Genomic DNA, 23,598 nt, shown 5'->3' on the forward strand with positions numbered 1-23,598 from the left:
GAATTTCTCTGAGCTTTTTAAAATGGGAATGGGGCTTGGATAATTCAGGCTAATTTCCCCGGTGACACCGCCCCTCAAATTAATCAGTTTGACCGACCTTTTTTTTTTACAAAGAGAGAGAAAGAGAGTTGGGGGTGGAGGTTAGAGAGTACACAAATTCAAAGTCTCGCACACTCACACACAAGCTCTCACACACCCCTTGCGGTGTTTTCCGGGATCACGCCACTTCTTCCACTTGGGATCCACACAGCAGCAGCGATATGGCTGATCATCACCGGACGGGACAGTGCTGTTTATAAGCGAAAGTTAAGACAAATAGTGCATTATTACGGTTCAACGATGCACTTCTCAGGGCGACGGGACACTGCAAGACATCGTATCACCCAGGGATAAGATTTACCCGAGTGGTAGTAGGTAATCGGGTGTGTTTTACAGCAAAGTAGTTGGAGGAACTTGTCGCAGTGGATTCATCCCAGCGTGCTGCCTGGATTACCATACTGAAGTGGAACAATAGTCCCTTGCTGCAGAAACACTAGCAGGTCAGTGGAAGCGGCATTTGTGTTTGTTTATGTGTGAACTCCACGTTTTGATCGTGTTACCACAATGTTGGGACAGCAAGCAGTCATAACCCGATTGTCATATCAACCTGACATTGCAGGTGGACTTATTTTCCATCTGATTTAACAAAACAAAGGTATTTTTGATGATTTTAACGGGGTTATACTGAATGGATGTGCCTCTATGTGGAACTGATGGTGGTGGTGGGGGGGACTGGGGGTGGGGGTGATAGACTACACATATCACTGCGAACCCCGAATCGCTGTAGGAAAGTGACACCACAGCAGACAAACCGTGTTAAATAGCGATAAGGACACGATAGGCCGAGTGAAATCAAATTACCTGGAGCTATGTATTTAACATATTACAATGACTTCGTGTTCCTAACCAATGTTTATACCCAAGCATAACATCGGGATACTCTCAGAGGTTATTCCAGTGCTATACACATTGAGTTTGTTAGCCGGTCGGTGGCTGGGTAACTTTTCTTTGCCCTGCCTGACTCTCCTCCTGCCGGATACAAGCGTCAGGAAAACACGGCGAGAGAAACTGACCGAAAACACAAAAGGCCTGAAAGGTAGAGGAATCTCTGCCAGCCAGGCAGGCAGGCCCGACACGAACTACGATTTTGGATATAGTCCCGTGACATTTGTCGTGCTTGCTGCCCACTTATGTGCGCTTAGCCTGCAGTCATGTCTAGTTACACGGGATATTGTCAGGACACTAGCTCGTCCGCAAATGTGACAGTACAGTCCTGCGGTCCCGCACTGTAGACGATATCCTCGTGGATGATCGCCGATTGCAATCCGTGTAACACCAACATAGGATGAACAGTTAATGCCTTAAGAAAAAATAATGTAGGCGAACACATAATTTCTCAACGGAGTGTTTGGAATGACATTTAGCTCTAAATTATTCAGATAAACACTCCGTGTGGGATGTCCGGATCGAAAATCATGCGCATCCGCCAATGCCTTTGCCTTTCCGATATAAACCGATTGAACCATCTCTTATCATTCTGCACTTTCAGCCCCGAGTTATTACTCTCATTGTATTTGATTGAATGTATAACAGTCTTTTATAATGGCAATTGGATTACAGTTTTGGTAAGGGCCTCGACAGGAGTATCTAAAAACACTACGAATGTATGACTCTTTTTTTAAAAACCTATTTGTATGCCAAGTGAGGCTTCCTGCATGAGTTTATGTTCGCTGTAATGTCCTGAAACCAATTAGGCCTTCTGTGTTACCAGTGGCAAATGGTGCACCTGTATCTGTGTATTTTGGATTGTTTCTACAAATTGCTTTCCTCCAAATTAAATAATTAAGGCTAAAAATGTAATGTGTGAAAAGTTTGGTCTGGTGTACACAGATCACAACACTTAACAGGGATGTAATGACTACGTGTATGTTTTCATACATCTGCTATATAGATAGCAGAATATTTAATTTTATTTAATGAGACTGAGTTAAGCCAGACCTCCCCAAACAAATTTTAGGGGGAGACTTGCTTTCCTTCCTCCTCTCGTGGCTGAGAATGGCAATTCAGATATTTTGCCTTGTCTTTTTTCCATCTTGTGCTTTGGCTCTTTCAGTTATCTTCTTTCCATAATTCCTTCTTCTCATCTAACTCTGGAGATTTAGGTTAATTGGCAGAAGAGCTTATAAAGAGACTTTTTTGGATTACGCCTGTGATTGTGTGGATGTGTGTAGGATTCTGTAGTTGGGCAGATTTGTGCATTAGTCATGCATCCTCAGGCTGGCCGCCACGCAAAGCTATGTTTGGAGTGCCACTGAGTGCCCATTCCACTCTGCCACATTGTATATGAGTGTGTGCATGTGTATGATTCATGTGCCAATGAATTACAGCAGAATGCTCATTTGTTTTTATGAAACAAGGAAAGAAAGGCAGAAGCAACATTAGATCTCAGTCTTGGCAAAGCTGTTGAAAATGTCCCTTCTGTACTGATAAAAGTAATTTATGTTATTGTTTGTTTCTACATGTGTGAATGTCAAACTTGCAGTTAGCTTGTGTTTGTGTGTATTCCAGACTTAGGTCCTCAGGTCCATTCAATCTTTTAACTCCTATAGAGGCATATTTGAAGGAGGAATCCCAGAGCAAGTGCTGCATCACTGTGTGACGTCCCAAGCACTAGAGGGCTGTAAGTTTGTGTGTGTGTGTGTGTGTGTGTGTGTGTGTGTGTGTGTGTGTGTGTGTGTGTGTGTGTGTGTGTGTGTGTGTGTGTGTGTGTGTGTGTGTGTGTGTGTGTGTGTGTGTGTGTGTGTGTGTGTGTGTGTGTGTGTGTGTGTGTGTGTGTGTGTGTGTGTGTGTGTGTGTGTGTGTGTGTGTGTGTGTGTGTGTGTGTGTGTGTGTGTGTGTGTGTGTGTGTTTTCTTTCTCATATGACAGGGATGATAGAGAAATATATAAATTGTGAATCCTCAGCTTTTAGCCTCTCGCTGTCTCCTTTCTTCTTCTCCTTTCTCACCCCAGAGAGAGAAACTGTGGTTCCAGCCCGGGCCTGTAACCAAGCAACCTAAATGGTGTGTGTCTTGAATAACCCAGACTTTCTTCCTCCTCTGTCCTCCTCAGGGGTGTGTCAGTTCACCTCAGATGCTACCACATCCATGCAACTGCCCACACGCATGTGGGAACACATGTGCACATGCTCACACTGTTACACAAATAACTTACTAAGTGTTATTCTTTAACCTTTATATGAGTGACCCTATTGGCCTTTACACTTTTGTGTTTTTGTATTGCACAGGCCATGCTATACAGCTTGCACATTCATCAACAGTGCGTTGTATTGCTTTCAAACAGAACAAAAACAGCAGAAGGGCTTGTTGTGTCTTTAGAGGAGTGAGAGCAGCCTTCGTCATCTGGAATGTGGCCCTCTGTTTAGTAGGAGTAGTGTATCGGAGTTGTTCATGGTTTGCTGGGTGTCTGGTGAGTGTGGCCTGCACATGCTGCAGCCTGGAGCCACATGTCTCGTCCCACTCACTGTTGTTCCTCTGCCAAACTCTTCACACTGCCACGTCCATCTGCACCACACAAGTCTCAACATCCAACGCACATCCAACACCTCATTTCTACTGGGACTTTTCAGAGGAGTATGTCTGGTATTTCACAATATATTCTTTAGAGCTGTGTGGGAAGAGTTGAAAAACCGAGTTATAGAAGATTTATAAGTAGATTTTTTGTTGAATATTCCAATTACATGGATGTTGTTTTCTTAATGTATGTTAAAAATACAGTCTACACATTATTCTAACATATTAAAAATAAATTGGAAATCTCAACTATAGTACATATCATAAAGTGGAACCCTGAAGTGTTTCCCTCTATGAGCCGCTGGGTAATGAGTTTCCCACTGCATTACTGTTCCCAGCAAATTCAACAGAGATAAGATGGAGACTGTGAAATTAGTCATTATTGTGTGTGTGGGCATACCCGGATCTGAGTGTGAGTGTGTGTTAATGATAACACTAGTATATAATTATCTGCATTATAAGCGGTGCATAATATCGGCTGTTCCCACGTAATGCGAGTCATTTTTTTTACTGAAAATCTGGATCATGGGTGCAAGGTGGCATGAGGGGAACCCAATCGCCTTGTCTGGGCAGGCTTCTTCTCTAGTGAAGGATGGGAAAGCATGCAAATGAGGGGGGAGGGAAATTCGCTTCATACTGATAATCCATGGGTGACGGATGATATGAAATGAATGCGAGTCGCTCTCCTTCGGTTCTTTTGTCCCATTTTAAAACTTTTTTTCCGTCTTGGAGAAACGCCTCTGGCTGAGGTGAAAACCTTAGCCAACTGGGCTCATGTAAATTGGCAGAGGCAATGTTGTTAGCAATGGATCCTCGTCTGAGCGCGTCTTCTCTAGGAAAAAAAGCAAGTCGTCCTGAGTGAAGATCGCTGCGTTTGAATTCCCTCAGAGCACTGGCTGTCTCTAATAGGCCTGAAAGACTGAGAGCCTAAGGATGAATGGCTTTTGTTGAAGCGTCCAAGGTTGGACACAAAGAGTGTGTGTGTGTGTGTGTGTGTGTGTGTGTGTGTGTGTGTGTGTGTGTGTGTGTGTGTGTGTGTGTGTGTGTGTGTGTGTGTGTGTGTGTGTGTGTGTGTGTGTGTGTGTGTGTGTGTGTGTGTGTGTGTGTGTGTGTGTGTGTGTGTGTGTGTGTGTGTGTGTGTGTGTGTGTGTGTGTGTGTGTGTGTGTGTGTGTGTGTGTGTGTGTGTGTGTGTGTGTGTGTGTGTGTGTGTGTGTGTGTGTGTGTGTGTGTGAGAAGTAGCAGGAAGTGGAAAGAGACAGAAGTACTCTGCTTTAGCTGCCTCTACCTTCAGGCCAGGAAAGCGTAGAGGAACATAATGAACACAGAGTGACATCAGCACTCCAGTATAGACTCATGCAAAATGTACTGTACTTATGCACATACTGTATATAAACACTTAGGCCAGGTCTCAAATGTCTGCTGAAGGGAATTCTAAAGAATATATAACTTTGAATGCTTACTGACGTTATCCTTACAAACACAATATACTGTACATATGTAAGCCACCAGTGAAAATGAATAGCACTTTGCTGGAAAAACAATGTGGCCTCCCTCTTTTATTTTTATAATGGGATGCTTTTATCTCCTATGACTACACACAGTATACTGTCTATAGGTATTTGAAACCAGCGAAATCAGTTGTTTGGTCGGCGCCACATGAACTCCAGCTTAGTTTGGACTACTGCAAAATCAGTTCAAGTAAAAATGCTGTAATTTTTGCATTGAAATAATGTGGATGTATACTGTATGATACCATGACGTCATCTTGGATAGTTCGATATGTCAATCACAGCTCATCATGGAAAGCTGCTCTTGTGTGAAGCCTCCAGGGAACTGCATAGTCAGCCAATTACATGCTTTTTTTACATTTACATTTGATTGTTGCTCTCTTTTTTTTCCCATTCTCTCTAGGTCTGCTCTCTCATTCTGTGTCTTTTATTCTGCAATGTTTGCTCTTGGGAAACATAACAATGAGAACACACGCTGCGTGAGCAAACACAATCATCGGGAGCCCAAAGAACTGTAGAAAATGCGCAGAGGCTGCAATGCAGTCGTTTCACCGTACAATGTAGATTAGCAGTGCAGTGTGGATATAGCTTTTGATGGTTTAAATGACGGAAATGATTATAATGATGGGGGCGCTATGACGATATTGACCATGTTGTTTTTTTCCCCCTCTCCTCTCAGGCCTGTGGGCCCTGGTGGTGCGGTGGGAAGATGGACAGGATGAAGATAATCAAGCGAAGGCTGTCCATGTCTTTACGCAGTGCTCGGCCCGTCGACGAGTCCCTGTCCGAACTGGCTGAACAGATGGCCTTGGATGAGCCGTCCGCAGCCAGGGACAACGGTGAGGCTCAAGTGCACGCAAACACAGGTATCTACAAGCTTCTATGCAGACACCATCACACAGGCATGCAAGATGCATTAAGGCAGGAGTGTCCAAACTATGGTCTGTGGGCTAAATGCGGCCCGTGGACCATTTTGAATCGACCCTCATCAAATTCAAAAAGTATAATGGAATACGGCCTACAAATGAAACTTGTGCTTGTCTTATATTGTACTTCTTAAATATAAAAGTAAAAATATATTACACAGTAGTATTCATGTGTTAATAAAACCGCTTTTCAAATAAATTCAGTCAATTCAAGTTGGAAACATTTTCTTACATATCTTAGTTGATAAGAAAAAAGCCCAAGGACTTATTTACATAAAAAGCTTGAAATACACCCTTCCTATTTCTCCTTATTATAATCAATCTGAGGCTTCTGTTTTAAGGGATGAGTTGCCAACACTCACAAGCATAATTGGCCTACATTTGTTTGATTTTGCTAACTTGTAACTGAACTTATGAGGCAATATACCTCTAGTGAGTGGCCCAGCCCTTCGTATATTTTTCTGTATGTGGCCCTTGGTGAAAAAGGTTTGGACACCCCTGCATTAAGGGAACTATCAAACTTTGCAGCTGGCTTCAACCTTCAAAATATGAATGCAAATAACTTGAATATATCTGTTTACTGGATGTCAATACGGCATCACTGTTAATAACGGAATAAAAAGCTTCAAAAGTCAGGCAGCTTGTTTTCTCATTATCACGAAGAGTAATTATGTCACCTCCATGACCCTCTTAGGAGACACACAGTGATTAGTTTGACTCCAGCATCTGTTATGGTTAGCGTCTTAGCGTACAGGAGACCTGACTTCTTATTAAAGAGTCATTTCTCGTGTGCTACAACAGTTTAAGACAGTGATTCTTCATGTTTAGCTTTTTAAGTACATGAAGAAGCAGTATCTAATGTTGTGGTCCTCAAATGATGGTGTAGTGAGAGAGATTCAAAATAGAGCTCATAACTGATCGATGCTGGAAGGTTTTTCAAAATCATGACAGAATATATTGTATTGCCTTTCCTTTTTGTATGTCTTTTATTTACAATGAGCCTCTCCCCGAAATAATGTGTTTGTTAATGTTAGTATCTTATAAGCAGCATGTGCCCGTGTTTCAATAATGTTTGTGTTTTAATATCTTTAATGTGCGCTTCTCTAATGAAAGCATACATTGCAAATACATAACTTACATGCATAACAAAACTTAACTTTCAACCCACCTTCATCATCTTCACCTCATCATCAACCGCATCACCTTCGCTTCACTTTATAACGTGGTATTCATCAGGACTGAAAGGACTTGAATTGTATCTGAATTCACGAAGCTATGTTGAGATTCAGATACAGCAATTTGTGTATTCACATGAGCAAAAGAGAATGTCTTAGCTTCTAAATAGAAGTGCTAAAAAGCAATGTCATTCTTGACTCAACTGTGGGTGCCATCTGCTGGGCACCCTCAAGGATTGCAGGACCCCTATTCAAAAAAATCTGAGCCCTTACCTGACATAAATGCGGTGTATGTGTGTGTGCTCTTTGAATGTGTTCTCCTCATGTTCAGGCTCGATACAGAAATAAAGTCAGAACATAGCCCAAAAGGTTGCCTCTGTTTCAAAAGATGCTTTGTCTCCAAAACAAAGCGAAAGGAAGGACAGAGAGAAGAAAAACTGAGATGTAGCAGATTTGCAGTTTTCATACAAGAAAAAAGAAATGTTTGTTATTTGTTACTGGTTTTTGTTGGCAGCAACAACCATACATATGCCTGATTAATTTCACTCCCTGTCACTGCTTTCATCCTCCTCCTAGTTTTTTACATCTCGCTCTTTGGTCTTAATAACGTGAACCAAGGTCATTTCCAGAGAGCACAGGGAGCAAGAAGAGTGAGTTGGATAGAGGAAGTGATGTAGAGGATGAGGAGAGGGATATTAAACTTTAACAACTGCACTACATCTTGTATTCAACATCTCCTCTTGCCCTTTCCCTAGCTGCATCATTCTTCCGACCCCCACATCCCTATATATCTTAGTCGGACAGTGCAAAAGGACAACTCCCCACATTTTTCAAGGTGCTAATTAGATGGTGCTAACCGCAGAGCTGTTCTACCTCTGAGATCTTTGAGGAACTGTGTTTGGAGGTGAGACTGTGAGGGCGTCATGTGAGGACTTTAGAGAAACATCAAACCCTAACGCTCAGGGATCACAGTGGAATTTGCAGTGCAATGTGGCGGAAATTAAGGAATTATTTGAAACATAGGAGACGCGACAAGTGGGCTTCCACCCACATTCTGCACAAATGATTCATTAATGTCAATGAATGTTAAAGAAAGGAGATGATACGTATTTATTGACAGGGGGTTGGACACGTACTGGAGAGGAGTGAGGTACTAGGTCAGTTGTTTATTATTGGGTTAGATTTGACCCCCAGCAGTTATACGAATATCTTCTCTAGTCCTTCCATCAGTATTCAGTTACTCCCTTTCCTCTGTTGCCTGCTCTCTACATTTCATCTGCTAGTTTTCTGTGTGCATTACCCTCTTTTCCCCATTTCTCATTTGTTTCTGTCCATAAATCAACATATTTTCCCCTTTGCATGCATGCCTTCCATGGCTATTTCTGATACTGTGTCACGACTGCTTTCTCTTCTGACATGAGTACAGCAGCGGTATCATGTCTCACTATTCTATCTATCACGACTACACATTGCACTGTGCCTACTGTACATGTTCTGCTATCTGTCTGTGGTTGGTCTCTGTGTGACCCTGTGTTGTCTTTTTCTCCCGTTTATTATTTCAATTTCTGTTATCTGCCTGTCTCTATTTTGCTGCTTCTCTTCTTGCCTTTATGCTATTTTCCTTTTCTATTTGTATTTTTCTTATCTGTTGTTTTCTGCCAACCTGCTTCTCTTCTGAGCTTTGCCCTCACTTTCTTGCCTTCTCTCGCACTCTCTTCTTGTCTCCCTTTCGTTTCCATCTGCATCGCGTGTCTCAGAGCCCATGGTTGTGTGTGCCGTGCACCCCCCGGCCTCACACAGTGCTCCCTCCTTCCTGCGTCAATATGCCGGTCATCTGGGCCGCACCGCTCTGCGCAGAGAGCCGGGTGGGGGGCTGGAGAGAGACAGAGCCTACCTGAGCCTGCACAGGACTGGATCTCTGGGTACACACACACACATATGCATGCATGCATGCACAACTGTAAAGCAACTATATTCAGTACAAGTTTTTAGGTGTTTGTTATACTAGACAATTTATTTATTATGCTCATTTATATAAGAAGGCAAATTGTTAAATGAATATGCTGAACATTGATTGATGGCTATATATACTGGTTACTTTAAACATACTGTACATCCATCTTCAACTGCTTATCCGTAGTCAGGTCACATACTGTAGGAACCAGTTGCAGTATTACCTTGAAGATTTACGATTTCTAATGTTTGAAGCATTGTTACAGATTTATTTATCTACAAAGTAATGGATTATTAAATATAGGCAAATAATATTACACTTACAGGAGCAATGTTGCTGCCTAATAAGTGCTTTTACTTCGTACTTAAAGTCAAAGTTTCCCTGTTTTTTTCTTTTCAACATTCCCCTCTATTTCAACTTAGCGTCAGAAGTTAAGTAAAGAGTGTTCTTCTTTATCATTTGTTTTTGCATGCATATACATAATATTCCGCAGTATTTTGTGTAATTTTATATTGGTTTTACCAGAGCAATATCAAGCTTGAGCAATTCTGCCGCTGTGGTTTGAACGCACGCACACTCACACTGATGTCATCTAAATGTCAATGTTGCTTTCCACTGTTTGTGGTGTGTGTGTATGTGTGTATCTATGTGGGTCCTCGGTGTTAATCGGTATTAACTGACACAACGTGGCTATCCTCCCAACATTTACTACAAATCTGGATGGCTAAAACTCTAACGACCTTAATCCAACATACACATAATCACACACACAAATGCACATGCACCCACAATCACTTTTCCTTCTGTCTGTCTGCATTATGTAATGGAACTTATGGTCTGATGCTATATGGATCCCAGTAATCTCATTTCCCACTGTGGCAGAACGGCTTATGTCAGGAGCAGTGGGATAGAGTGGGGAAGGGAGAGTCAAAGATGGAGCCAACAGAAGGGGCTGAACCCTTGGAGGCTGGAGACTGCTTTAGAAAGAAATAGAGCTTAGAGAATGCAACAGGATTGATAACGAGGGACTAGGCGATAAAGAGAAAGAAAAGTAAATGGGAAAGGAGGGAGGGATGGAAGGAGTGGTGGGGGAGCGTTAGTTTCACAATGGCTCCTTCAGGAGTCATATTTGATTTGTGTTGTTTATCTCCTGTGTCCATGACTGAGTGAACTGCAAATAGACCAGAACGGGATTCCTTGCATCCATTGAACTCTGGCTGACAAGAGATCTAGTCTTATATCAGGAGCTTACAGTTCATGGCTCCATCCTGCGAGCTGGGAATGGGATAATCAAGGATGGATGATATTTAGAGGATCACTGTAACAAAATAGGTATCGCAGCATAGGGCTAGTTTGAAAATGATCGCTAAATTGATACCCAAAGTTGACTTTACTTTGACAAAGGTAAACCTTTTTTTTCAAAGTCCTCAAATGTTAAATGCTGTCCAAACGAGAAGCTGTACAAATACATTTGTTCCTAATAAAATAGCCTCTCATATATTAAGAAGTAAACTGGATTACACATTTAACCAGACAATTGACGCGAGATGCTTTTCAATATTCTAATAACTAACTTACAAATCATATGTTCCACCAGCACATTTGATGCCAGGAAATGTAGAGGGGTGTAAAAGGAATAGTTTGACAGTTTAAGAAATGCTCCTATGGTATTCTCCCCGCTTTGAGTATTTGTGACAATCTAAGCTAACCGTCTCCTGTCTGTCATGACCAGTGTTTACAGTGTAAGACTGGTGTTAATCTCCTCATGTTACACTTGGCAAGAACATTTCCCAGAAATGTCCAACTATATCTCTAAACACCTACTTGACACATGTCAGAACACAAGATGTATCCAAACTATATGCATGACAAGGTCAAAATCTTTGAATATCATCAAATCAACATCACTCTCATTGCTGCAGATTATCGGTTTGAGGAGATTAGAAAGTCGGCAATATGTATAAATACCAGTAATATGTTGGAATATGTGAATGCACTACCCTTAAGCCCACAGGCTGTCTGGCAGAGTGACTTCATCCTGTAAGACCCACAGCTGTCTCTGAGCTCAGAAAAAGCTCTGAAATGGACGTAGCTTGCCTAAGAACCTAGAATAGATGCTACTCTATTATTAAAATCATGATAAGGTGTAGTTGGAAATGTTAGTGTGTGTGTGTGTGTGTGTGTGTGTGTGTGTGTGTGTGTGTGTGTGTGTGTGTGTGTGTGTGTGTGTGTGTGTGTGTGTGTGTGTGTGTGTGTGTGTGTGTGTGTGTGTGTGTGTGTGTGTGTGTGTGTGTGTGTGTGTGTGTGTGTGTGTGTGTGTGTGTGTGTGTGTGTGTGTGTGTGTGTGTGTGTGTGTCAGTCCCACTGGTTGGTCTCGCTGACTCACTGTGTACCACTCAGCAGTCAGATCACGTCACACCCGTTAATAAAGCAACGTGATGATGCAATCTCTCTTTCCACTGCACTGAAGACCTTGCCCACCCCTCCTCTTCTTCTCTCTCCCTCTGTCTTTCTCTGCATTTCTTTAAGTTGCTCTATCCATTTATAGGAGTATTCAATTAAATTCACTTTTCATCTGTATAAGTGGACCTGACTGCTGGTTTGTATTTGTGTGTTAGAGTTTGGCCAGTTGCCAGAGCCAGGGAGCTTTTACAGGTTTGTGATTCATCCGTTGCTAACTGGGGCCAACACCCATCCCACCACACTGTGCTTACAGTGAGGAACGACGAGCACTGCACTTTTCGTTTTTGCTTTCACCGCTACCTCGTCTCTTTCTCTCACTGGAGATCTGTAGTTACACTGTTGAGGATTAGCCGGCCCTCCCGTCTGTTTTACTGAGAGTAGGGACTCGGCTGAAAGCTGCCTTCTCTCATAAAACCCGCCGCAGTCTGCTATTTCTGATTCTGTCACAGATGTCTCCTTTTTTTCCTTTTTTTCTCACTTTCTCTCTACATACATCAAATACTATATTTAACCTCCAGATAAAAGCAGAAGGGGGCAAAGTATAAAAGATGGAAAGCTTTTCAGACTACCCTTATCTCCCTCTGTGTATTGTACACCACCACGAGAGACCTTGTCTGTGCCAGGGATTTAATGTAATGCATTAATCGCTGTAGCCCTCTCCCTGTCTCCCTACACTCTCGGCCATTTGCTCACTCTAACCCTCCTTGCTCACTCACAGATTGGATTTAGTAAGAACAATGGTGTGCGGTCTTTTTACGTAGTTGGTCTTGTAAGCCTTTTGTGTGTGTTAGGGCTTGCTGTTAGAGTAGCTTATGCTTGAGGCAAAGGAAAGATATTTCGAAAGAATGTAGGTGATTCTATGTGGTAATATACTGAAGAGAAGGGGTGGGTGAGGCATTAGGGACTGGCACATAGGGGGCCGGTAGCTGACAGTAGGCACTCCAGTCCCACTAATTGAATAATAAGATTCCTTAGATGCAGATAAAAGGTTTATCGGCAATTACTGCAGTCTAACAGCCGTGTGTGTGTGTGTGTGTGTGTGTGTGTGTGTGTGTGTGTGTGTGTGTGTGTGTGTGTGTGTGTGTGTGTGTGTGTGTGTGTGTGTGTGTGTGTGTGTGTGTGTGTGTGTGTGTGTGTGTGTGTGTGTGTGTGTGTGTGTGTGTGTGTGTGTGTGTGTGTGTGTGTGTGTGTGTGTGTGTGTGTGTGTGTGTGTGTGTGTGTGTGTGTGTGTGTGTGTGTGTGTGTGTGTGTGCTCTTTGATTTTTATTTCTCTGTACTGGAGGCAGACTTTAGTATTTATGGTAAAAATGAAAATTGCATAAAAAATAACATTTGAATATGAAGCTCACATGTTGCCAAGCAAATCCGACAATAAAGATGTTGGAAACAAGAAAAAAATGACATTCTAACCTTGAAAGAAGTGAAAAGCTGTTTGCTGCTGCAGAGCAAGAGAGGAATCGTTGCAGTTGTGAATACAAAGAGACAGAGAGACAGTCTTTGACTTTTTAAAGCTCAGGGATGCAGCACTCTGCATCAATATATGTCTGTCAATGCCCTGTAAATGGCCATTACTCTTTACCTGGATCTAATTTGAAGTATAGACTAATGGACCAAACTAAACATTCCTAAGTATGCCTCATGTGGAGACATTAAAGTGAACACTGCACACTTACAGTCCTCTAAAATATTCATCTTCAGCTTCCACACATAGCTAGCGTTAACATATTTTCAAGATTAGTTAAGTACACAGTACGCCGATGATCTAATATATTTGCCCATCCAAGCCATTTATGCCATTACATGTTAGATGTGTCAAGTGGTGTTTGTCCTATGAATCGAAATGCTTCATTATTGACATCTAGGGTGTGAGTGGTTTTCTACTGAAGTGTGTTTTGTCATTTAAGGCTTACACGACATCTTGATTATTGACATGAAGGGAGGGTGATCTTTTCTCTCTTTATAGTTGTGGCACACATTTGAGGAACAGTTTTAGAAGTGTTAACCCTGCTGCTTGTTAACTTTATCCTGCTGACCTTTTCAACACATTTATTATAAACACTTTTTAAAAATTGTTTTATGTTGGGGTACATTCAAATTTCTAAAATGTTAACACTGCTAAGATACTATGCTATGCTATGCAATGCTATGCTATGACATACTATATTATGCTGCTATACTATACCTTACTATACTATAATATTCACAGTCTCAATGAACGGTGTAATAAAAGTACTGAGTGTGTATATATACACACTCACATAATAGCTATTGTCATTATATTATTGTATCAATAGCCAAATATTAGCCATTAAGTATGCATGAATTTAATGTTATCCCAATGTAAAGCTAACCTTATATGCTTCACAAACTGTATTTGTGTGTTTGTTTTATCTATGACAAGGCATCATATTTTCTAAAGTGATTATATGTTTCTTATGTAATATCCTAAATGTAATACATTTATAATTAAAAATTACAAAAGCAAATATCAAGCTCCTCAAACACAGTGTTAGGGTTACTCATTTACTTTGTGTCAAAGGGTATTTCCTGGAACCTACACCAACCAATAAAGAGCTTACAAAAGATTCTAATATCCCACCTTTATGTCTGTCCTATCTAATAAATTATCTCAAAGACTCACAGGCCTTTGCCTCACAATATGGTTAATCCCTCAGTGTTGTATTGCAAGGATGTAATGGGACCTTAACGCTTGTAATGCTTGTGCTGCTGCCCCCCTCAGTCCATTTTATTAAGAAGAAACACTCGGATCTCTGCAAAGAAAACTAAAATGTTTTCAAGTGCAGCGACACACTCACCACGATAACATCTCTACATCCTGCTGGATAGTTCCTTGTTTTATATTTTTAAAAGCAATGTTTGTTTGTTCATATTGTGTTTGCTATGCAGGTGTGTCACCTAGAGCCATTTATGTGTGTAGTAGCGAAAGGCATGCACCGTTACGTGTGTGCAATGGTATGTAGGAGGGATAGCGTGTGCATGTGGGCACGAGATGAGAATGATAATGGCCGGTGATTCAGTTCCACGAGGAAGGACGGAAAGAGAAACAGGAAGGTGGAGAAAATGCATGAGAGGGGGGAGATGTGAGCTAGGGTGCTAGAGGCGTCACTCAAAAGCTTCAGGGTTTTAATGTCTGCGCTAGAGAGTGATAAGGACGAGGACGCAGATGGTGGAGAGGACGGATGGAGCAGGAGAGAGAGCAGGCAAATAAGATGGGGCGATCGAGACGGAGTGAAAGAAAGAGGCTGATCGGGCAGAAAATGTTGTCGTGGGCTCCTGAATAGAAAGAGAGGAGAGTACTGTGTGTTGAACACCATCTCTGGACCCAGACGGAGAAGAGAAGAGCGAAGGAGGGAGGGAGGGAGGGAGGGAGGGAGGGAGAGATAGAGACAGGAGGGTGGTAGAGAGAGAAAGATTGGTATCACATGAGAGGAAGGGGAGTAATAGCAAGGTAGGACTAACAGCACTGATAGGGGCGCCAGAGGCAAGGAGGGAGCAATCGAGAGAGGATGAATAGAGTGGTGTGCTGAAGAACAGTGGAAGAACAGAAGGAAAAAAACATCAGGGAAAAGAAGAAGACACTGGACTGAAGATGGAAAAGTGAACGTGAAGGAAATAACTCTGATAGTTGAAAACCAAAAGGTGTTTTTCTTCGTAAAAGGAGCTGTAGGTGTTTGGTGTGTGAGCTTCGGCGTGCATTATACAGATGGACACATAACACCTGTTATTCCTGAATGAAGGGGTGTAACAGTTTTCAGCTGGTTGCACTGTCTCTGCAGCATTTTGTCTACCTGCACGGAGTTTGACCTTCCTTAGTCAGCAGGCAGAGTGAGACTGCAGAGAGAGAAAGAGCGAGTAAGAAGGAGAGGTGGAGAGAGGGAGTGTGTTAAAGTGGAGTAGTAGCCGAGGGAGTTGTTGCATTTTGATTAGTGTGCCTGTGCAGCCTGCACTGTCCTCCCGATGTAAGACTGTTTAGTTCTGCCTGGGACTCTATGGAGATACAGACCCCGTTTAACCTCAAACAGCAACCATCTCTGAAGCCCCCGGTCCCACCCAGACTGGACTGAAGTGATTTCCATCTCCTCGACTGGCCACTGGCTCTTTCTTAAATGTCTCTTTGAATTTTGAATCACACCTCCAACTGTAGTGTTTTTGAATTTCCTCGAACAATGGATACGCCAGGCAACCACCAAGGGTGCCCTGCACGTGCTACCGGTGTAGGAGACTCAAGGTTGGGGGAGGCTAGGATGGGAGAGGGGGTAAGAATGGGGGAAAGAGAGACCCCACTTAGGCTGTCACCTTTCCGTATGCTACGAATGCTGGACTCATGCCGTCCTCCTGGAAGCCGTATTGGTGAGTCTCATCACTGTCATCCTCATTATCAACTTCCTTACATCACATTTGGTTTCAACCATACTGACGACAGAGGCATTTTTATAACTCTGAGTTTTATAGATTATTATAGAGGTAACATTTTATAATAAATGCTATTGTACATAATTCCTCACCTATGAGACATTATAAAGGCCCATTATAGTTCTATTGTTATGGCTTTAACATATATACTGATTCCACACTGGGACATTACATTCAGATCAAACGCATGTCCTGAGGATTTATTAGATACAAAGACATGGGTTTATGTAAAGTAGATTTCTCTCAGAATCTGCTGATCCTACAACTTTGAAAATGTTATTAATAATAATTTATTCATTTCTAAACATAATTTCCTTTATGTTGCTGGTCTAAAGAATTGAGATGCAGTGGGTGGCCCTGGGCAGTGTCTGTTTGGATCTTGAGGGAACACGCAGACTGCAAGAACATCTTTTGAATTTTTTATCTATTTGCTTGTCAGCACAATGGCTGTGGTATCTCTATTCTTGCAGCTCATGCCAAAATCGGAGCGTATGGTGTCTTTTATTCAAAAAACTGTTATGACAACCTCTGGCCTAAGAGCAAAAAGAAGAAGTTAAATGTTCAGTTCAAAGCTCAGTGTGGGTAATGCATTGGATGTGGACAGTAACTAATACATCTACCAGTACCCTTTTGAAAAACCCACTGAACTCGATGCCCTACCGAGGAAGGGTTTCTGACGTAAACAAAAGATTTCCATTGCTCTTTGAAAGGTTCAGCTTACACTTACTTTACTTCCTTTAACATTCTGCTCTTTTCAATTTTCTGAGGCACTGCCAACATGTTCCGGAGATGGGCTTCTAGCTAAGTGGAGTTGGAATAGTCCTAAAAGCATCCCACTCAATTTTCCAGGCATGCTAGGGAGTCAGCAACCCGAACTAGGCCAGCTGGGCTCCACATAGGGAGGCAGTGGTAACTCATGACATTTACTGTCTGCCCCTAGTCTGCTGTGGAAATGGAGCAGAAAGAACCTGCAGGAGAATGGAAAAGAATGCCCTGTGCGATTAGGAAGTACATGCAAGTGTACTTGTTTGTGTTCTTTTAAGAAAAAAGTGTGTTAGGGAAGCTATTTTGAGAGACAGATCCTCATGCTGTACTTACTAGCATTACATTACATTTAGCTGACGCTTTTATCCAAAGCGAGTAGCGACTAGCAGAACATTATTGTATAATACTTTTTCAAGGTGAAGGAATTGTCCTCCTCTGCCACTCACCTTGACTGATCCACCCGCATCTCCTCCACTGTTTACGCAAACAGGCAAGATCAAGACCTCTCTGAAAGTGAGACAGAACTGTCCCATAATGGCAGTACTGGATACTCCCTGCTCGTGAGCATGTGGTCATATGTGTGCGTCTGTCAGTATGTAGATATCCTGGATCAATTTACCTTTACTCCGGTGTTTGTTTCCTAGAGTTTAATGTTTCACCATCAGGGTTGATTCCTGATAGGAATACCTACTGCTCAGTGTTCTTACCAAGCTATTCTGTATGCATACCGTGTATTCTTGTGTCTGGCTTACAAGGCCACAGGCAGTACATCAGACTTGTGTTTTACTAAGGAGCATATGCTGCTTTCTTCAACAGATAGTTATGGCGATGGACAGGATGTAGGCTGATATAAGCAGATTGGATCTGCACAGGTAGTTCACTGCATGTCCCCTGCTCAAGAGGCAGGGGACATGTGATTAACCAAACAATATAAGAGCGCTATGACCTTACCACAGTTATTTAAAGTATTTTAAGTGTAATGAAATAAAGTATCATTTGGTAAATGCCATAATAACAGACTTTCGAACATTATACATTTATACTTGTGTTCATTTATTCATTTTTTTACATTTCTAAGTATTTAATTGTGTCCATGAATCCATACATTTCAGCAATACCAAACATATAAGTAGTTAGTAAATAGAAAGCTGTACAATGCCCAAAAGGGACATCCGTAAACCAGTTTGCCTTTCTCTATTCCGAACCTTGACTACATGAGAGAGACACACTCAAATGACCTAGAATTGGCCTCAGGTGGTGTTGCACCACTCTATAGCTGACATTATGATAAATAGCTCTATCTATTTGGCTCTCTATCGCCCAATCTCACGGATGACGTGTCACAATCACTCAAGGGACTTATTTTTCTTCACGCTTATTCCTCTTCTTCTTCTATCCAACACAATCATGCTGCCCTCAATCCCATAATCTTCCTCTATCTGTCACTCTGCCTATGGTGGCTGTTTTAGAATGAAAACATAAGGTAAGATGTTGGAAGCATTTGGGTTGAGCTTTTACATCTGCGGTTCTTCTCATAAAGCAATTTTCTCTACCAAACATAAGGAAACACACACACACACACACACACACACACACACACACACACACACACACACACTGTATGCACTGTACTTGAGAGTTATCAGGCACCGTACACTGAAACCCAAAGAGAGACCCTTCCCCCACATTTACCCGCACACCATTGATGGAAGTAGTCCTGTCTTGTGCACCGTGACTCATTAATCAGATGGAGTCTGGGGCAAATGGAGGTGTGGGGGGTGGCAGGCAAAGATGGGAAAGCTCTCATTGCATGCAGGGTGATATTGATCTCTGACCTCCTCATCTTACAAATGGTATTTTATACACAATCAGCAAACACCCCTGCATGGCTGGTGGTACAATCCATCATCTTAGCATTGGGACCCTGCTATGGCTTTCTCATACCGGTGAATGAGATATTAGAAAAACAAAAGGCTGTGTCCTCTGATGGGTGCATGGAGATGATTGAAGAGGAGATAAGGGCTAAAGAGGCATAGTGCCAAAGCGGAATAGCAGTACCAAAGACTAGTGTTGATAAAAAAGACAATAACACATTTCAGACAATAACAGTCTGTTTGTGTCTGTGTGTGTTGTAGGTATCGTCCATGAGAATGTGAAGATGGGATCAGACGGGGAGAGCGACCAGGCCTCTGGGACGTCTTCTGACGAGGTCCAGAGTCCAGTCCGGGTCCGGATGAGGAACAACCACCATCGGCGCATCTCTAATGAGGTAATGGAAGGTTTCAGACCAATTCACACACTACTCTTTGGCTTTGTTCGCAAACATTCAATTTAGCTTCAATTTAATGGCTTTATTGGCGTGAACGTTTTTGAAACATTTACATTTTAAAAGTACAAATTGTGTTATTTTTGTAATATTGATCAAATACGCCAAAAAGTCAGTAATAGTTGCAATAACGCAATATGAAGTACAATATATAACATCAAAACTGCCTAAATGTTTGGGTGTTTCACTCATTTACATCATACAAACTACAAACTATGGGAATTATTTGCAGGCCAATATTAGGTTACTGCAGATACAACAGTATTGGTATATACCCCCAACTGATTTAAATGACATGTATATGTTTTAAGAATATTATATTAAATTCCATAATATTGATGGCAGTATCCCCATCAAAAATGCCAGTATCATTTTGGCTATATGTGATGGCAAGAAGCGGAACATTTCAATACTAAATGTTCTTATTCCTTTCCTGTCCGTGCACTGCATCATGGTAGTTAGCTCTAAGTTACTGAATATCCATTTACAATGATTGATTTTCTACATTTTTCTGTTGTGAAATGTGTATATAGTCAATAAAAAAAACTATTTCGGGAACCGGACCGGGGTTTTTCGTTTATCTTCTTTAACATGCAGTTAGTCACGTTTTCTATACAAGGGCACCTCTTCTATCTGTGGACAGGTAACATGCTATTTGATGCTTTATTTAGCCACATCCCTGAGTATGTGCCCATGTCACTGCCAGAGTGTGTGTGTGTTTGTGTGTGTGTGTGTGTGTGTGTGTGTTTGTGTTTGTGTGTTTGTGTGTCTGTTTAAAGGAGTTGCAGAGCAATGAGTGCAGCAGTATAACGGGAAATGCCTCTGGACACGCAGGCTGCTGCCTCTGACTGCCGAGCACAGTGGAAGGGACTAATTGAGACCATTTTTACCAAAGAGAGTAGGGGGGGAAGCAAATGAGAGGAAATGCAAGGGTTGAGAGAGTCATTATGGAAGTAGGAGTAATTATTGGTATGACAAAGAAAGAGGAGATCCAGAGGAACCGGGCTCATGAGCTGATAAGAGAGAAGAGGGAGAAGGAGAGATGGAGGACAAAATAATGGGGGGTGAGAACCAAAAAACAATGTTTCCTCTCAGCCACCCCCTTCCGTTCACCCCTTCCCCCCATCTGCCTTTCTTCCCTCAGGAATCTGTCTATTCCTCTCTTCTCCACTCATACTCACCCCCTCCTCCTCCTCTCTTTTCTCCTCCTCCTCTGAGCATTTGGATGGCACTCTACCACAATGCCAGCCTCTCTCTCTCTCCCTCTCTTCCTCTTTCTCTGTCAGCGTGTGTGCAGTCATGTGGCAGGTCAGAGACATGCATCGTGGAAAACGCATGTGTGTGAGTGTATAGAAAGACACGTTTAAGGAGGACAATGAGGGAGCTACTAGAGCTGTTTTGCATTGTGAGTATGGGGACACATGTGTTTTTGTGTGGGGTTGTCATTGTCAATTGTTTCCCTTTTTGAAATGGAGTATGCATAATTTACGTTTGTTGTGGTGGAGTCGCTGGCTTTATTATTTGCATGCTTATGAAGAGTATTTGTAGAAAAGCAGAAGAAAATGTGTATTTTTCTGGAGGTAATAAGATGTATTGTGTTTTCTCACTCTATACGGGGTTGCAGTGCTTGCCTTCCATGTATTTCACTCTTTTGTGATCCAAACATTCAGCGGAGCTTACATCCGTGTGAATTACTCAGGGTCAAAGTCCGTAGGTCATTGGTAGTGCATGTGTTCAAGGCTGATTTTTACATAATGATTTTATGAGGTCTGCAGAGTATTGCTTATCATTTCCCATTTGAGTGTATGTCGAAAAAACTGTGCGGTGTAACCTGGTCCTTTTGGATGATGACTTGTATGTAATACTGCATGTTGGTATGTATGTTAGCCAATGAGCTTAAAGCCATGATAGGCGTAAAATCCCTCTGCCTTTCATCTTCTGGCTTACATACACTTCCTACCCTCCCTCTAACGCTCACATGTAAACACGCATATCGTTTCACACACTTACATCCAGGACACATACCGTGGGGCTGCTGGGACTGGGCCAGCCAGCCCCCGCTGCCATGGAAACAACGTGTGATTGGCACCTTTCCAGCGAACATGTCCTACATGGATAACACGTAGGGCCAATGCATTGTGGGAAAGGTAGCATCACACAAATTGTATTGAAGCCAATGAAGTGAGTGTTATTTTAGTTGATGTAGAGTGGGTAGTTCAGAGGTATTCATGCTACATGTATTAAGTAAGTATAATCTGTAATTTTACATACAAAAATGGGGTCCCCCCTGTACTACGCAGAAAATGACTCAAAAATGTCAGCAACACTAGGCAGAAGAGAAAATAAATAAAGCGTGTACACTACAAATATTTATCATCATCATAAAAAGGTATTTTCAGATTAGTTCCAGATGAATTTGGGAGCTTTAGTTTAGAATGTGCTGATATATTTACAATGAGCCTGAAACTTAGTAGTGCCATCACATAGTGGCCTTGCAGTGGGCTTTCCTTTAGTTATATTAGACAGCATTTCATTCACACCATCGGTCATTAGTCATACACAGCAGCAGATGGCACCTGTAGACCAATACTGAGTAATTGAGAGTCACTTGACAAACTCATTGCCAGGAGTGACAGATGGAGAACACTGTTTGTTTTTATGATACATAAAAGTAAGCCAAGTTATCAAGGCTTTAAAGAGACTTTTGATGCCAGATCATGGTGATCAATTTAGTCAAAGTCATCAGAGATGGACACAAAATATGTTGTCATAATTTCAGATAAATAGAAGTTCATTAATGATGAGTCTGTTTTAGTCAAATGTGACTATGTTGCTTCATTCATTTGATTTTCAATAATTCAATAATGTTACAGAAGATACGCAAGATCTGGACGATATTCCAAATAAAATATTTACTGAGCTTGAGTATGTATAATTATAAATGGATGGTTGTTTTCAATGTGTAAGTATGGAAGCCCCTCCTTCATACTTGCCATCACGGTCATAAGGTTACAGGTATCAATTTAGGGAAAAGCAATGATTGTTGAATTCTGAACCTATTATTTGTGATTTATGTTTATAACTTATTTTCTTTGTCCCCCCTCCCATCTCTATGTTTCAGGACATCAACAAGCGCTTATCTCTCCCAGCTGATATCAGGCTACCGGAGGGCTACTTGGAGAAGTTTGCCATGAACAGCCCCCCCTTTGACAAACCCATGAGCCGCAGGCTACGGCGTGCTTCATTGGTAAGTGCTCATTTTGTCTGTGTGTATATTTGCATTTGGGTATACATTTGCAAAGCAGCTGAAACTGGCGCCAATCAGCTAATGTGTTGGTTGCTACTTAGCATCTCCATGTGTAGTCTTTGGAGTACTGCATGCTGGTGCTTCTCTTTTACTGCTGCTTTGTTTTGGAACAAAAGTAATGTGTTTGAAAGCCATTGTGCACAACTAAAATGGAAGGCCATTATACCCTCTGACACATTGGAAACTCACAAACATAGACGCATTTCAAACCTTTTGTTACTTGTTGCTATATAGCTTACAATGGCTCAGTAGGCAGTATTATGTATCCAGAACAAGAGCATTATGTGTATGAATCTGGGGGTGGGAGAGAGGAGAGGAGGGACTACTGGATAGATAGAAAGGGGGAGGATTGGTAGGAATAGGCAGTTAATCATGAATATCCAGTATGTCATTTAAAACGCCTTTGTACATCTGCTGTTTGAATTTAATTTAGTCACATATTCCACATGAGTCTTTTGCTCTGCCTCCGGGCTGACGGGGACGGAAGCATTGTGTTTAATTTTGTCCCTACATCTATCTGGTAGAATTTAGATTTTCTTCAAATTGGCACAAACATCCCCTTGCACTGTAGGATTATCTTATTAGACTTTGGTGATCGAAGGTCAAGTTCACTGTGACCGCACATTCCTCCCATTCTTGTAAAAGGTTATGTATCAGGAGCACTCTGACGGTATTTCTTTGAATTACGCTAAACACACCCACCTTACCTTAACTGTTTTTGACCATACATACATATAGGATAATACAATGATGTAATGACATTTTGGGTAGACATGGATATAAACGTAACATGCATCAGTGGGCGGAGGTATTCAATTGCAAGGCTGATTTTATGTTTCTCTTTTTTGGTTCCAATGCACTCCTCTTACATCCTCTGCCCTTTTTTTTAACGATCTGCCTTACTGTTATTTTAAATCATGTTTACCAAAAGCATTGGTGTACTGTGGGAAAGCATAAAGGATTTGCCCTCCATCAACCACTTCTGCTGTAATTATTGAACAGGGCTGGTACTCTGCCTTTGGCTCTCAGTTTGAAGCGATTTAATGACTCAGCTTTTCTACAGGACTCTCACAAAGATGAAAGGAAATCATCTTTGAAGAGAGGTTTATGTAGCAAGAGTGGACGAGAA

At 41.8% G+C, this 23,598-nt stretch overlaps 1 protein-coding gene across 10 annotated transcripts in view; it reads left to right on the forward strand.

Moving 5' to 3' along the window:
- Window positions 1-23,598, forward strand: part of LOC307038156 (cyclin-dependent kinase 17-like) — a 39,181-nt gene that overhangs the window by 1,864 nt on the left and 13,719 nt on the right. Inside the window, exons 1-6 of one of the 10 annotated variants that reach the window (XM_079679462.1) lie at window positions 2,401-2,719; window positions 3,051-3,100; window positions 5,799-5,958; window positions 8,978-9,142; window positions 18,972-19,105; window positions 22,284-22,409. In XM_079679462.1, coding sequence (XP_079535588.1) covers window positions 3,098-3,100; window positions 5,799-5,958; window positions 8,978-9,142; window positions 18,972-19,105; window positions 22,284-22,409 — 588 coding nt within the window. In that variant the 5' untranslated portion in view covers window positions 2,401-2,719; window positions 3,051-3,097. Of the gene's footprint in view, window positions 1-194; window positions 540-2,400; window positions 2,720-3,050; window positions 3,101-5,798; window positions 5,986-8,977; window positions 9,143-15,063; window positions 16,009-18,971; window positions 19,106-22,283; window positions 22,410-23,598 lie in introns of those variants that run through there. The other 9 variants (XR_013807908.1, XM_079679460.1, XM_079679465.1 and 6 more) reach the window with 9 other exon arrangements.

The sequence above is a fragment of the Notothenia rossii genome, assembly GCF_949606895.1.
Source record: "Notothenia rossii genome assembly, chromosome: 4".
In the NCBI taxonomy this organism is placed as follows: Eukaryota; Metazoa; Chordata; class Actinopteri; order Perciformes; family Nototheniidae; genus Notothenia; species Notothenia rossii.